An 11851-nucleotide genomic window follows, 5' to 3' on the forward strand; every position below is an offset into this window, starting at 1 on the left:
TCTTTTAAGATTCCATAATTACCAAGTAACAGTTTTTACCTTCTTGGCTCCGTTTGCTTTTGCTCGCGAGTTTGTATTAACTCGATTTCATTTCCCCCTTCATCTCTCCACGTGCCGGTATGACAACTGGTGCCTCAACAGTTCTGGTATCCAGGATTCCATTGAGCTCAAACTGCCTTTTCTTCAGCAACTCGTAGCCCTCCAATACCCAGTACAGGGCATAACCTTCGGAACCACTGGTACGGTTGCCAGTATGATCATTCCGGTGCCATGTGATTACGCTTGAGAAGTCTTGATATTTGGCCTTGAGGATTTGCATTCCATCTGGGCCATTACTCATCGTCTGTCCCAGCATACTGTGATGTTCCTGGGGTGGTTCGCAGGGCTGTATCGAATGATTTCTTCGGCGTCGGCACTTCAAGCAGACGATGATTTTGCAATCATTGCATACTTCAAAGTAAACCTTCGGATATATTGGCCGACAGCAAAGTCAGCAAACACGGTCCCAAACACACTGCTGTTCTAGTATGCCTCGGGCAAAGCAGTCGAGTTAAAGCGGTACTTGGTATCCGAATGAGAATGCCTTCTTCAGAAGCATCTCATAGACATTCTTGCAGCCGAATTTGGCCCCCAGAATCAGTGGTTGATTCAAAATCTTCGGCCCCTCTGATGGATTGGCATAGAAACGAAGTAATTCTCCCAAATATGAAGGGACCCAATCAGTACCAGCGATTGAGCCACTTACGACTGACATGGTGATGGCATCCTTCCCAAAGACATCCTTAGAAATGACCGAGCACGAACCCTTGTAGGAGCGTCTGAGACGACTGACGTTACCCGAAGATCTAGCCTGAACCGCGAACCATTAGGGGGGGTTCTTCCTGCAACATCCCTTGGATTCGGGTCGGCTCCATGTCTGAGAAGCATCCCAACAACTAAACCGTTTCCGCTTTGGATTTGAGAAGCATGGGAAAGTGGTGTTCTTCCAATGAGGTCCTGGGAACTTACGCTAGCCTTTCGTTGCAGACACCAGCTTGTGTACTCTGGACTAAGACCAGCGTATGATAAGGCGGTGCGTCCTTGTTTGTCGCTGAGATCAACCTGTGCCCTATTGTCGATCCGTAGTTGCGCGCACTCCAGAGCTCGTTTCAATAACGTTCGCTCATTTCGACGGCTGCCACTTTCCGAAAGCCCCTTATACGTGTCATCAAGGTTGCGTAGGCCATGAAGATCCCGAAGGTTCAGCCCCTCTGCAATGTAGGATAGTGGTGTTCTTCCGGTTGTATCCGCGCCATCCGTCTCCATTCCATTGTGGATAAGGAATTTTAGACCACTCGAAGAGACAAAGTAAGCAGCTATGCAGATCAGGTATCGCCCTTCGTCTGACTTGAATTCAAAGCCCTGTACTTGGTTGAACACTTTCTCCATTATGCGCGATTCCCCTGAACCACAAGCCCGTCAAGAACGTCCAAATGACATGTGTCGCCGAAAGTTTCGTTCAGAGACACTTTGACAGGCAGTGTTTCGAGGACGCGGGCGTTTTTGTCGAGAAGCTGATCGACAATAGCCTCAAGGTTGCGCTCAACGGCGTGAGAAAGAACAGTTCGGGGATTAGACGTAAGTTAAATCTTCAGATTAACCTCCGTGCGTGCGTCAGACAGTAGCTCTCTGACAATTCCGATGTTAGCTCTGCTAGCACATGAAGCGATGAGTAATGAGGTGATTTCCTCCTCATGACTATTCTGTTCAGTCCAGGTGGGATTAACCTCTTTCCTGAGAAGGGCCAACACGAAAGAGGCATGCCCGAAGAAACAGGCTTCGATCAGCAATTTCCCTCCTCGAACTTCTCCAAAATCGTCGTCTTGGACAGCATTCAACAGGACCTCAAATAATCGGATGACATTGCTCTGCATCGTCGTTACAAATGATGTGGACGAGGGGAGCCTGTAGTCGTCCTGATCCCATTTGCCCGGCTGTCCTTCTGGTGATGCTCCATTCTCAAGTAAGAGTCAAACCGTACTTTCGAAGCCATGTATGATCGCGTAATACAGCGTTGCGTCTCTGCATCTTTGTTTTCGGAAACTAATGGTGTCACCGCGATGTGGATCCCTAGGGCTGCCACCAAATGTAAGAGACTTGCTTCGTCGCAAGGGCCAATACCGGCAAGACTTGCGGCGATAGACTTATGGTCGAGCAGCTCTTGAACATTCTCATGAAGGGTGAAGGACTCGAGAAACCATGTGCCGGTTCCTTCGTACCTCATTTTGAGGATCGCAATGGTCTGGATGATGTCGTCGAGCCAGCCGGAGAGACACTCCAGTTCTGTGGTGTTATGCTTCGAGGGGCCAATATGTTTATTCACAAGTTGAAGGCATTCCTTCGCTAGTGGAAGGACTCCAAACGTAACAATGACAAGACCTGCGACCTCCATAGTGCTTCTCTCCGTGAGAAGCGCAGGAGTAGACGACAATTTAAAGGTGCAAGTGAGTGTTTAATATCTCGTCTGAGAAAAAAAAGCGAAAAACCCGAGACGTTGCATTTGTCGGATTCCCAGATAAATCTGAGCAGTGGTGGAAGGAAGAGCCAGGATGAATATCAGGCCAGACGAAGACTCAAGATCGGGATGAGGAATTAGAGATTGGGAAATGGGCGAGGTACAGTTGAGAGAAGGAAGGAAGCATAACTTGCTGCAAATTGAAGAAACCTCGGAAATCTTGCCTCTGCTAGATTCCCCAACTGCCTTCAAGAATGATCCAATGAGGCATGGAGTGAAGAGAAAATCAGGCACCCTCCAAGGAAGGTGGTCCCGACTGACCGTGTCTTGGTGGGACATGATTTTATCGATACTCTCTACTGAAGCATGATTCTTTCATCTGGAAGTCAACTTTCCTTGACGACTCCGAAACATAGTACGCCCTTTGTCTGGCATCCATGTTTTCTCCCAAAAACAGCCCTAGTCCAGTGAAGAAGGATCAAAGTCCTCCTTCATGTCAGGCAGCCAGCCTTTTGGCCGTTCCGTTCCCCGGATTGCCAAGCCGTATCCTAGCTTCTCCACCTTGCGCACCGACTGTCGCATAACCTCCATCTTGCCCCTGAAGTCCCTTGTTGGAATCTCTGGAAGAATCTCAAAGCAGCTGCTCAGCTCATGGATATCCATCAGAATGTTGCGGCCCTCGATGCCAGCGAGCTGGCCGGTCTGGGCAGTAGTCACCGTAGCGAAACGCATCATCTCGCCAAAGAGGTCAAAGAGACCAAACATGTAGTCATTTTCGGTGATTGAGACATTGGCAGGAACTGCCGCTGCTGTCTCTTCCTCGCTGATGAGTGTCTGGTTTCGGAGGTAGTGGGAGAAGGAGAGGGCCTCAACGAGCTCTTCTAGGCAGCGGAGAGAGTGGGCATAGCGGTAGCGGTTGACGCCTTGGATGTCGTTCTCAATGGCGGTGAGATGTTTCTGAATCTCGCCCATGCGCGTTTCGATCTCCTTGTTGGCGAAGTTTGGAAGGTCGCCCAACTTATTGACTCTGGCCCAGTATTAGTACATGGCATGATAACAAGGTGAGATCGGTGGGAGTCACCTTTGGCAGGTGAAAATGCTGCATCCCTGTTAGTCAAGTCCCATTTCAGACGAACAGTTGAATGCTCACATCTTCTTGCTCAACGCGGTGACGTCTCTCGATGCCTTGACAATGCGCTCCCTACGATCGTGGTGCTGATCTAGCTCATCGCGGAATTTCATGAACATGGGGGTGAATTGAGACTCGGGCGCAGCCGGCTTAGGTTTGGATTCATGATTCCGCATGTTGCCATCCCGGTCGCGCTTAGACATCCTGAATTACTGCAACAATTAGACGGTGTTGGTGAGATGCGAGGTTGGGAAAAAGTGAGGCCGTCGATGAAGTCAGTGACTCGGAGTGATGTTCCTGTGAGGTCGTGCAGGGTCAGAATTGAATTTAGTGGGGTCGGCAGATGGAGCACCCGGGGTGTGGGCCCAGCACACTCATCTGGGCTTCTGGGTCCAGGGGCTGGCCTGTTTTGCCCACGTCACTCAAATTTCCCATCATGGCAACATGGGGATTTGAAGCTTCAACCCCCGAAACTCATATTCGCTCCAGCGCATCGTTTCTTTCCGGGCATATTCAATGGCTTTCTGGGTAACTCCGCTCGAATAATACGGTCTGATTAGATAGCCGACAATTCTGCGGCGAGACACATCTCACCCGATTCATATTCCAGCATGGCCGGCCTCGACGCGTTCTTCCGGCCCGTGCCGCTCTTTGGCGCCGCCGCGCTCCTCCGTGTGGCGATGCTATACTACGGCCTGTGGCAGGACGCCAACTCCGCCGTCAAGTACACCGATATTGACTATCTGGTCTTCACCGATGCCGCTCGCTTCACTGCTCAAGGGCGCTCACCCTACGATCGCGAAACTTACCGCTACACGCCACTTTTGGCCTGGATGCTTGTGCCTACGGCGTGGCAAGGATGGTTCTCATTCGGCAAGGTCGTTTTCGCGGTCGCTGACTTGCTGGCCGGGTTCTTGATCGTGCGCATTCTCGAGAGACGTGGCGTGGAGACAGGGAGAGCACTGAAGTTTGCCAGTATCTGGCTGCTGAATCCCATGGTGGCAACGATCAGCACCCGTGGGAGCTCGGAGGGACTTCTGGGTGTGTTGGTCATGGCGCTGCTTTGGGCTGTGCTCGAAAGACGGACAGCTCTGGCTGGGCTGTTGCTTGGCTTCGGAGTCCACTTCAAGATCTATCCATTCATTTATGCGCCAGCAATTGTATGGTGGATGGATGAGGAGATACTCGGCCGAAAGGGGGCAGGTTCCGCCCAGATGCAGACTATTGGCGGAGCCTTGGTCAAGTTTGTCAATGCTGAGAGAGTCAAGTTGGTCGTCGTCAGTCTCGCGACCTTCATGGGACTCAATATTGCCATGTATTCTATGTAAGAACCCAAGTGGCTGGCTATTCCGGGCAGTGCTAACCGCCTCACAGCTATGGCACGCCATTCTTGGTGCACACCTACTTCCACCACGTCACCAGGATCGACCACAGGCACAACTTCAGCCCTTACAACGTGCTATTGTATTTGACGTCCGCTTTCCCATCCACAGCTACCATCCGCGTTGAATCTGTTGCCTTTCTCCCACAGATCCTGCTGTCAACAGTTCTCATTCCGGTCATCTTAGCAAAGAGGGACCTTGCAACTTCGATGATGGCTCAGACCTTTGCTTTCGTGACCTTCAACAAAGTCTGTACAAGCCAGGTAAGAGCAAGCTGCCACTCAGTCGGTCTCACAAGCTGTGGCTAACATTCGAGCAGTATTTCTTGTGGTACATGGTCTTCCTGCCCATTTACCTCCCCGGCTCAACGTTTCTCAAGAACCCGAAGCTCGGGGCGACTGCTTTGGGCCTGTGGATTGTGTCCCAGGCTGCTTGGTTACAGCAGGGCTTCAATCTAGAGTTCTTGGGCATTAGCACCTTCTTCCCAGGCTTATTCGCGTCATCCGTAGGATTCTTCCTCGTTAACTGTTGGATCCTGGGTATCATGGTCAGCGATGGTGGTTCAACAGCCTCGGTGACAGGCGTCAAAGCCAAGCAATAATATCCGCAAGATGATGTAGATGTTGTAGGGAGACGAAGATCTAGTAACATTAAGGATTCATCACATTGTGAACCAGACTTGGTACCCGCGTAACCTTGGTCTAGTGGTGAATATTGTCAAGCCTTGATCCACACCCATTGAGCCAAACTTCGTCTAAACCAATTCACAATCCTTCGGATTAATCTCAAATGCATGCAAGAGGTATTTGACTGATATTGCGAGGACCGAAAGAGAGGCTCAAAGGGGGTGTGGTTGTTGCCTGAAAGTGGACACGTGATCCGGCGTCACTTTCCCGCGATGGAACGCGTGGGGGCACACGACCTTCACCCATCCTCTACCCCAACTCCACCCCGTCGTATTGCGCAACATTCTAGGCTTCAAAGCCAGCACCCGGACCACGCGCCAGTCCGCGGCGCTTTCCTCCGTAGACAGGTCGCAATGTGGCTATTAGAGACTGACGGTAATGTCTTCGAAGGTACATCTTAATCTACCCCACTAATTGTGCGAGATGCTGACGCGATTAATGTCCAGGGCGACGGCTTTGGCTCCGGCCAGGCAAACGATATCTCTTCGGCCGAACGGACTCGGAACGTATGGGTTATGACTGGTTGAACACATTGCACGAACTTCACTGACGGTTTGCAGCCGGACAACTGGCCATCTCTCATAAGACCATCTCGCGCAAACATCTGACCATCGAGGTCGACAATGTGTCCGACGGCGATAGCGTACGTAGGCGTAATACGATTGGCTAGTGCAATAGCTGAATATCTTCCTAGCAACATCTCTCCCGCCGATCGACCGTCACAATCGAAGACTTGGGCACCAAGACCGGGACGACTGTAGACGGGCACAAATACAAGGGCGAGAAGCATGTTGTGGCCGCAGCTTCAGCAGAGATTAAGATGGGTGGCTGCCCTGACATGTTCCGGTAAGGGTCTTGTCGTTGGAAGATGCGGGAAGCTTGCTGACGATCTTCTAGCTTGACCTGGCAACCTGTGGCGCTCACGTTCAGCTTCTCAAGCCGAGAAATGCAGTCCGACCCCTTTTCACGACTGCGTGTCGACCTTGAGCAGCTCGACGTGAAGTTGTTGGCGGATTACAACATTCAGCATACAACACACGTTGTCACAAAGAAGCGCAACACTTCCAAGGGATTGCAGGCGCTGATCAACGGAAGGTACATCGTTGCAGACTCCTTCGTGGACGCCATCGTCGCGGCCGCGACACCTCCAGAAGATGACGATATCACTGCCTCCTCTGCTTTGGAAACGGACTTTGATGGCAACTGGCCAGATCCGTTGAATCATCTGCCTCCTCGCGGTGGCGAGCCTGTCGAAAGGCCTCCATCCGCGTATGCGCCGGACGAGGCCCGCTTGGAAATCTTTGAGGGGTATACCTTTATTTTCTACGACAAGGGACAGTTCGATAATCTTCTGGCGCCTATCAGCAACGGCAAGGGCAAGGCTCTATACACAAAGGTCGATCCAAAGTCAACAACAGTGGACGACTTCGTTCTCTACGTTAAAACGGAAGCTGGCGAGAAGGGCCTCGGTTCATTTGACGACGGTAGCGAAGGACGAGGTGTCGTAGTTGTCCGCTTCGTACCGAACAAAGGTGACGCTGTGGATTGGTATGCCGACTTTTTCACTCAGGTCTCTCTCCGACTTGATCACAGACCCATCGAACAAAACGAGTTCCTCGAGGCCATCCTCATCAAAGATGCCAGCATATTGCGCCGGCCTTTGGAGATGGACCCGACGCAGGGTCCGGCAAGCACAACACCGCAAGAAGAGGTGGCAAGAGTTGACTCCAACTCAATGGATATAGATCAGCCGACTACGTCACAGAAACCGCTACAAGAGTCTGCGCTCGCGCCTAAGCCTTCTGCTACCAGAAGTCGGGTGCGGAGGGCACCGACGAGACGCTTTGCTGGATTTGACGCGGATGATGATGATGATGACGACGCCTTCACTTCTTCGGTGGCTGAGAGCAAATCGGTCGAGGCCGAAGCTGAGGACGAAGGATTGTTTGTTTCTCAAGACGCGCACGCGTCTAACGATGTAGCCGAACCATCACCAGATACGAACAGACGATCCCAAAAGAAACGCCCTGCAGCGCAGGACGATGACATTGAGGATATCATCCCGACAGCTGCCGCAGTGAAAAGGCGAAGGATCGCCGCCGGAGAAGAGCCTGTTCCGCGAAACGAATCACCCGAGCCCGCGGAACCGGAGCCAAAGCCTGCCCCCAAGGTCAAGAAGGTGAAGAAGGAGATTGACGTTCTAGACGTCGCCCGCCAGCAGAGGGAAGCGATGGAGGCCCGCCTCAAGGCAGAGAAGGAAGATTTAGCCAATTTGCCTGATGATGTTGACTTGGAGCAAATCCGCCGGTTGCACATCGTCGAGGAGATGCCTCTACGTCAGCCACCAGCCAACAGAAGTCACGATAAAGATGATGAGAATGGCAGGTGGGATCCACGGTGGAACGGGAGGAAGAATTTCAAGCGCTTCAAGCCGCGGGGTGAACTCACGGGGCGGCCACCTCAAAAGGTCATAGTGACCCTGACGCAAGTCAAGCCCAAGGAATTTGGTATCGGAGACGATTACTGGCTAGAAGACGACAGTCAGCGCAAGAAGAAGGGCAACGAGAGCCAGAAGAGCGGCACAGCCCAGGACGAGCCCGCGCCCCCGCCACCGCCACCACCTGTGTCTCGGCCTACGTCGCGACAACAGCGTGTTGTCTTGAGTGATGACAGTGAAGAGGATGACGACATACCCGATACCCAGGCTGAGCCTGCACCAGAGCCAGAGCCTGAACCTGAACCTGAGCCGACGCCGGCGTCACGGTTGAGGAGTACGCAGGCGACGACGGCTACGCAGTCACAGAAGACCACGCAGAGCCAGTCGACGAGACAAACTCGCGGGAAGAGGGCCGCGCCGGAACCTGCCAAGGAGCCGCCGGCGAAGAAGCCGAGGGCCACGCGAAAAGTCATTGAAGTTGCGGATAGTGACGACAGCGAAGATGAGCTCAAGTTCAAGTTTGGCCGGCGGCGTTAAGGCGGCACAGGGAGGGAGTGTGGTAATGATGATGTATGACTTGCATTCGCGACGGGCGCTGCTTCTATTGTTAGGGGTATCTCTCTATCCGTATTCTGCTTGCAGGCTCGACCTGTTTAAATACAGGCGTCTACTGCCGCATCTTGCTTGTATGTGCCTCTCAGGACCAAATCTTATGTGAACCTGAAACCAGACCATGTACATCAGTCCATCTCGTCCATCGCGCTCGGCTTCGAGCCCTCTTCCTCATCTACCAACAACCCCACGAGACACGCGGAGAGCATAGTCTCGTAATTTACCCAGGGATGAATCTCCCCAAACAACTTCGTCCCATCACGACCCGCGCCGCGCAGCAACTCAGGCTCGCCAGCCGGGTGGTACGGCAGATATGGCGTGATGTTGTATACCCTCCCACCCAACGCCATCCACGCATCCTTCCCCTTTCTCCCCGTCATTTTTTTCAGCATCGAGGGTGTGACTTTGAGGTAGGGCGTCGAGGGCGGAAGGTTACGCAGGTCCGCGTTGGGGCCTGAGATGCGCGCCCAGTCGAGCGGAGAGTGGCCCGGCGTGAGGATGACTTTGCGCGTTGGCTTGGGGGCCTTTGCGGAGTGCGTTGGCGGCGGCGCAAGGGAGGAGCCGAGGGAGGAGCTTCCGGGTGCCGGGCCGCGGTTCGGTACGGGGCCGCGGGCGCGTTGGGGGGAGTTCATTGCTGGGAAGGCGGCTAGGCGGGGAGGGACTGGGCCGCGGGGTGTTGGGGCTGGTGGCGGCATCATGTTGGCTGAAGTCGTTGATGGCGGAGGAGGGGGCGGCATGCTTCCTTTGCCGAGCGTGGGGCCGGAAGAGGAAGATACTGAAGAGAGTGGTGCGCCGAGGGTGGGCGGTGCCATTGCCTTTGAGGGTTCTTCAAGATTGAAGGAGGGTACTGGTGCGGCGGGAGCGGCGGGGGTTGCCTTTGGTGTTGTTTGTTCTTCGGCTTCTGGTTCGGTTACCGTGGGCGGCGCCGGAGCGGAAGGATTCGGGGATGAGCGGCGGATGACTGGCGGAGGAGGAGGAGGCATAGAGACGGCGGTCCCGGTTTTGTGCGGTGCCGGTGCCGTTGCCGGCGCGGCGACGGGGTCATCGGGGAGGTTGAGCGTTGGTGGGGGAGGGGCATGGCGCGGCTGTTCCTTCGTGGAGGGCTCGGGTGCGTGCCTATTCGTGGTGGTTGTCGAGGAGGCCGTCGTCTTTGACTCATGTTGGTCGCTTGGCGGTGGAGGAGAAGAGGATTTTGACCGCGAGGAAGGTGGTAAGAGCTTTGTATCGTTTCGCCAGGCGAGGAGGAAGGGCGGCATGAAGGGGTGTATCCATGGCGGAGGAGCGACGATGACCCAGACGAAGGAGGCGAGGATGAGGGAGACGCCGATGTAGCCCATGATTGCGACCCGGTGATGGGCCGTTGGCCACGGCGGAGGTGATGGGATGGGAGGAAGAGAAGTTGAAGGAAAGGACTAGAGAAGATATTGAAGCGTAGTCGAGGTTGTGGCTGAATACTCAGATATGGAAGCTGCGGTTGTGGTCGTGTCTCTTTCCCATGGAGGTTCTGCGCAAGATGGGAAATCTTTGTCAGCTTGCAGCGGCTGCAACATTGACTTCGGCTTTCCGAGGCCGCTGAGTGGTGCAAGCTTTAGCTCGCGGGCTGCTAAGCGACAAGGGGGGCACGGGGTTCACTGGCGGGGTTCGAGCCTTTTTCAGGCTGTTCAGTAGCATGACGCGCTACGGGTACAGTACAGTAGTGAAGAGGTGCGCAATTCAGGTGCAGTGTGCAGGAGGGAAAAGTGAAGGATGAGGTAAGCGGTGCAGAAAGAGTACGTACTCAACGCTAAGGTGATTTGAGCCGGGCAACCAGCCAGACCCCCGGGACACGGTCTGACGAGTAGGAAGAAAAAAAAGAAAATAAACGAGATGGAACCACCCGGACCCCGACGCCGACCAAAACAAAAATAAGCCAGACACTACCATTCACAGGCCCACACCACACCAAAAGTCAAGAGAGGGGAGGAGAAAAAAGGGAAAAAAGCAAAGAAGATCGAAAGGTGACATGTCACCGCCGCCGGGTCCCGCTAACCACTCACCATTTGCAGACTAGGGGAACCTACTGGCCGCCCCTCCACGCCCTGCCCTGCCTGTTGCTCGAATCCTCACCGATCACAGCCTACAGGGACTAGGTGCCGAGGCAGACAAGGCAGGGTTGGTGGGTTTGATGGTCGTCTTTTGTGCAGGATGCCGTTGTGTTGAAGCCGCAACGCATGAATAAACAAATGCCAATCGAGATGAATGATGGGGAAGGATGGCGATAGGAGGAGCGCGAATGCATGGTCAATGGATGCAGGAATAACCACAACACACTGTCTCTATACTATAGCACCAAAGGTTGAGGACCACACAAGACGCGGCACAATAATAGAAGCGTGGGCCGCGGTCGTGAACGTGGTTCCTGTGGTTCCTGTGTTTCCCGGTGTTCTACGGATACCAAATCGAGGCGAGTCCGAGCTGGGGTTCTTCTGGCAGTGTCAACGATGAAGAATAACGATGTCATTTTGCATTTCTGCATCTCTCGTAATTATCGTCTCGTTCCGGACAGGCATCATATGGTTCCTTGTCTCTGCTCTTTGCCTTACCCTTTTGAATGACATTCATTCTTCAACTCGCGCCTCCTTCCTCCCCCTCACCTTCATTCCCGCGTTTCTTTCTAACCTGAACGCGTCTACGTTTGTTCTAGGCTTAAGCACCTGACGGCACATGTCTCACATCCGGCATTACTCCTGTTGATCACGAACGCATGTTTCAATCGCAACGACGTTTGATATCGAGTCTATTAGTTTGAAATCATCTGGAACGAAACAAGGCGCAAAGACACACACCCACAACATATACGAACCAAGAAAGAAAGAGAGGCAGAGACAGACACATGCACACGACAACCTCATTCTCTGGCCCTCCTATCCACACCGAGCAACTCTGACCGACGGAATTCTCCCACCGCCGGGCCACACACGAAAAGAGCATACGAAAACCGAAAAAAAGAGATCAGAAACGGTAGCGATATTCGACACACACCGCATCGTGGATTCGTGCCTCGTACCGGAATTACAGGCTCTTCAACAACCCTCGCCCAACCTTGCCTTCGAAAAGGGACCCCCTCAAAAA

At 53.4% G+C, this 11851-nt stretch overlaps 6 protein-coding genes across 6 annotated transcripts; 3 read left to right on the forward strand and 3 right to left on the reverse strand.

Moving 5' to 3' along the window:
- Positions 1-1472: 1472 nt before the first annotated feature.
- Positions 1473-1892, forward strand: CCOS01_14683 (uncharacterized protein; the record flags this gene model as incomplete). The annotated part of the gene is made up of 2 exons (XM_060462826.1): positions 1473-1617; positions 1756-1892. 2 exons carry the CDS (start codon positions 1473-1475, stop codon positions 1890-1892), a joined length of 282 nt encoding a protein of 93 aa, XP_060306657.1.
- A 26-nt stretch (positions 1893-1918) lies between these two features.
- CCOS01_14684 (uncharacterized protein) lies at positions 1919-2431 on the reverse strand (the record flags this gene model as incomplete). Its single annotated transcript, XM_060462827.1, has 1 exon — positions 1919-2431. One exon carries the CDS (start codon positions 2429-2431, stop codon positions 1919-1921), a length of 513 nt encoding a protein of 170 aa, XP_060306658.1.
- Positions 2432-2953: 522 nt separating this feature from the next.
- On the reverse strand, positions 2954-3826 carry CCOS01_14685 (translin family protein; the record flags this gene model as incomplete). The annotated part of the gene is made up of 3 exons (XM_060462828.1): positions 2954-3521; positions 3576-3593; positions 3645-3826. The coding sequence occupies 3 exons, from the start codon at positions 3824-3826 to the stop codon at positions 2954-2956; spliced, it is 768 nt and encodes a 255-aa protein (XP_060306659.1).
- A 408-nt stretch (positions 3827-4234) lies between these two features.
- On the forward strand, positions 4235-5606 carry CCOS01_14686 (mannosyltransferase; the record flags this gene model as incomplete). The annotated part of the gene is made up of 3 exons (XM_060462829.1): positions 4235-4947; positions 4998-5268; positions 5325-5606. The coding sequence occupies 3 exons, from the start codon at positions 4235-4237 to the stop codon at positions 5604-5606; spliced, it is 1266 nt and encodes a 421-aa protein (XP_060306660.1).
- A 297-nt stretch (positions 5607-5903) lies between these two features.
- On the forward strand, positions 5904-8665 carry CCOS01_14687 (FHA domain-containing protein; the record flags this gene model as incomplete). Its single annotated transcript, XM_060462830.1, has 5 exons — positions 5904-6081; positions 6138-6197; positions 6252-6334; positions 6386-6537; positions 6589-8665. 5 exons carry the CDS (start codon positions 5904-5906, stop codon positions 8663-8665), a joined length of 2550 nt encoding a protein of 849 aa, XP_060306661.1.
- Positions 8666-8868: 203 nt separating this feature from the next.
- Positions 8869-10077, reverse strand: CCOS01_14688 (uncharacterized protein; the record flags this gene model as incomplete). Its single annotated transcript, XM_060462831.1, has 1 exon — positions 8869-10077. The coding sequence occupies one exon, from the start codon at positions 10075-10077 to the stop codon at positions 8869-8871; it is 1209 nt and encodes a 402-aa protein (XP_060306662.1).
- Positions 10078-11851: the final 1774 nt, after the last annotated feature.

The sequence above is a fragment of the Colletotrichum costaricense genome, assembly GCF_030867565.1.
Source record: "Colletotrichum costaricense strain IMI 309622 chromosome Unknown Scaffold_21.1, whole genome shotgun sequence".
Taxonomy (NCBI): domain Eukaryota; kingdom Fungi; phylum Ascomycota; class Sordariomycetes; order Glomerellales; family Glomerellaceae; genus Colletotrichum; species Colletotrichum costaricense.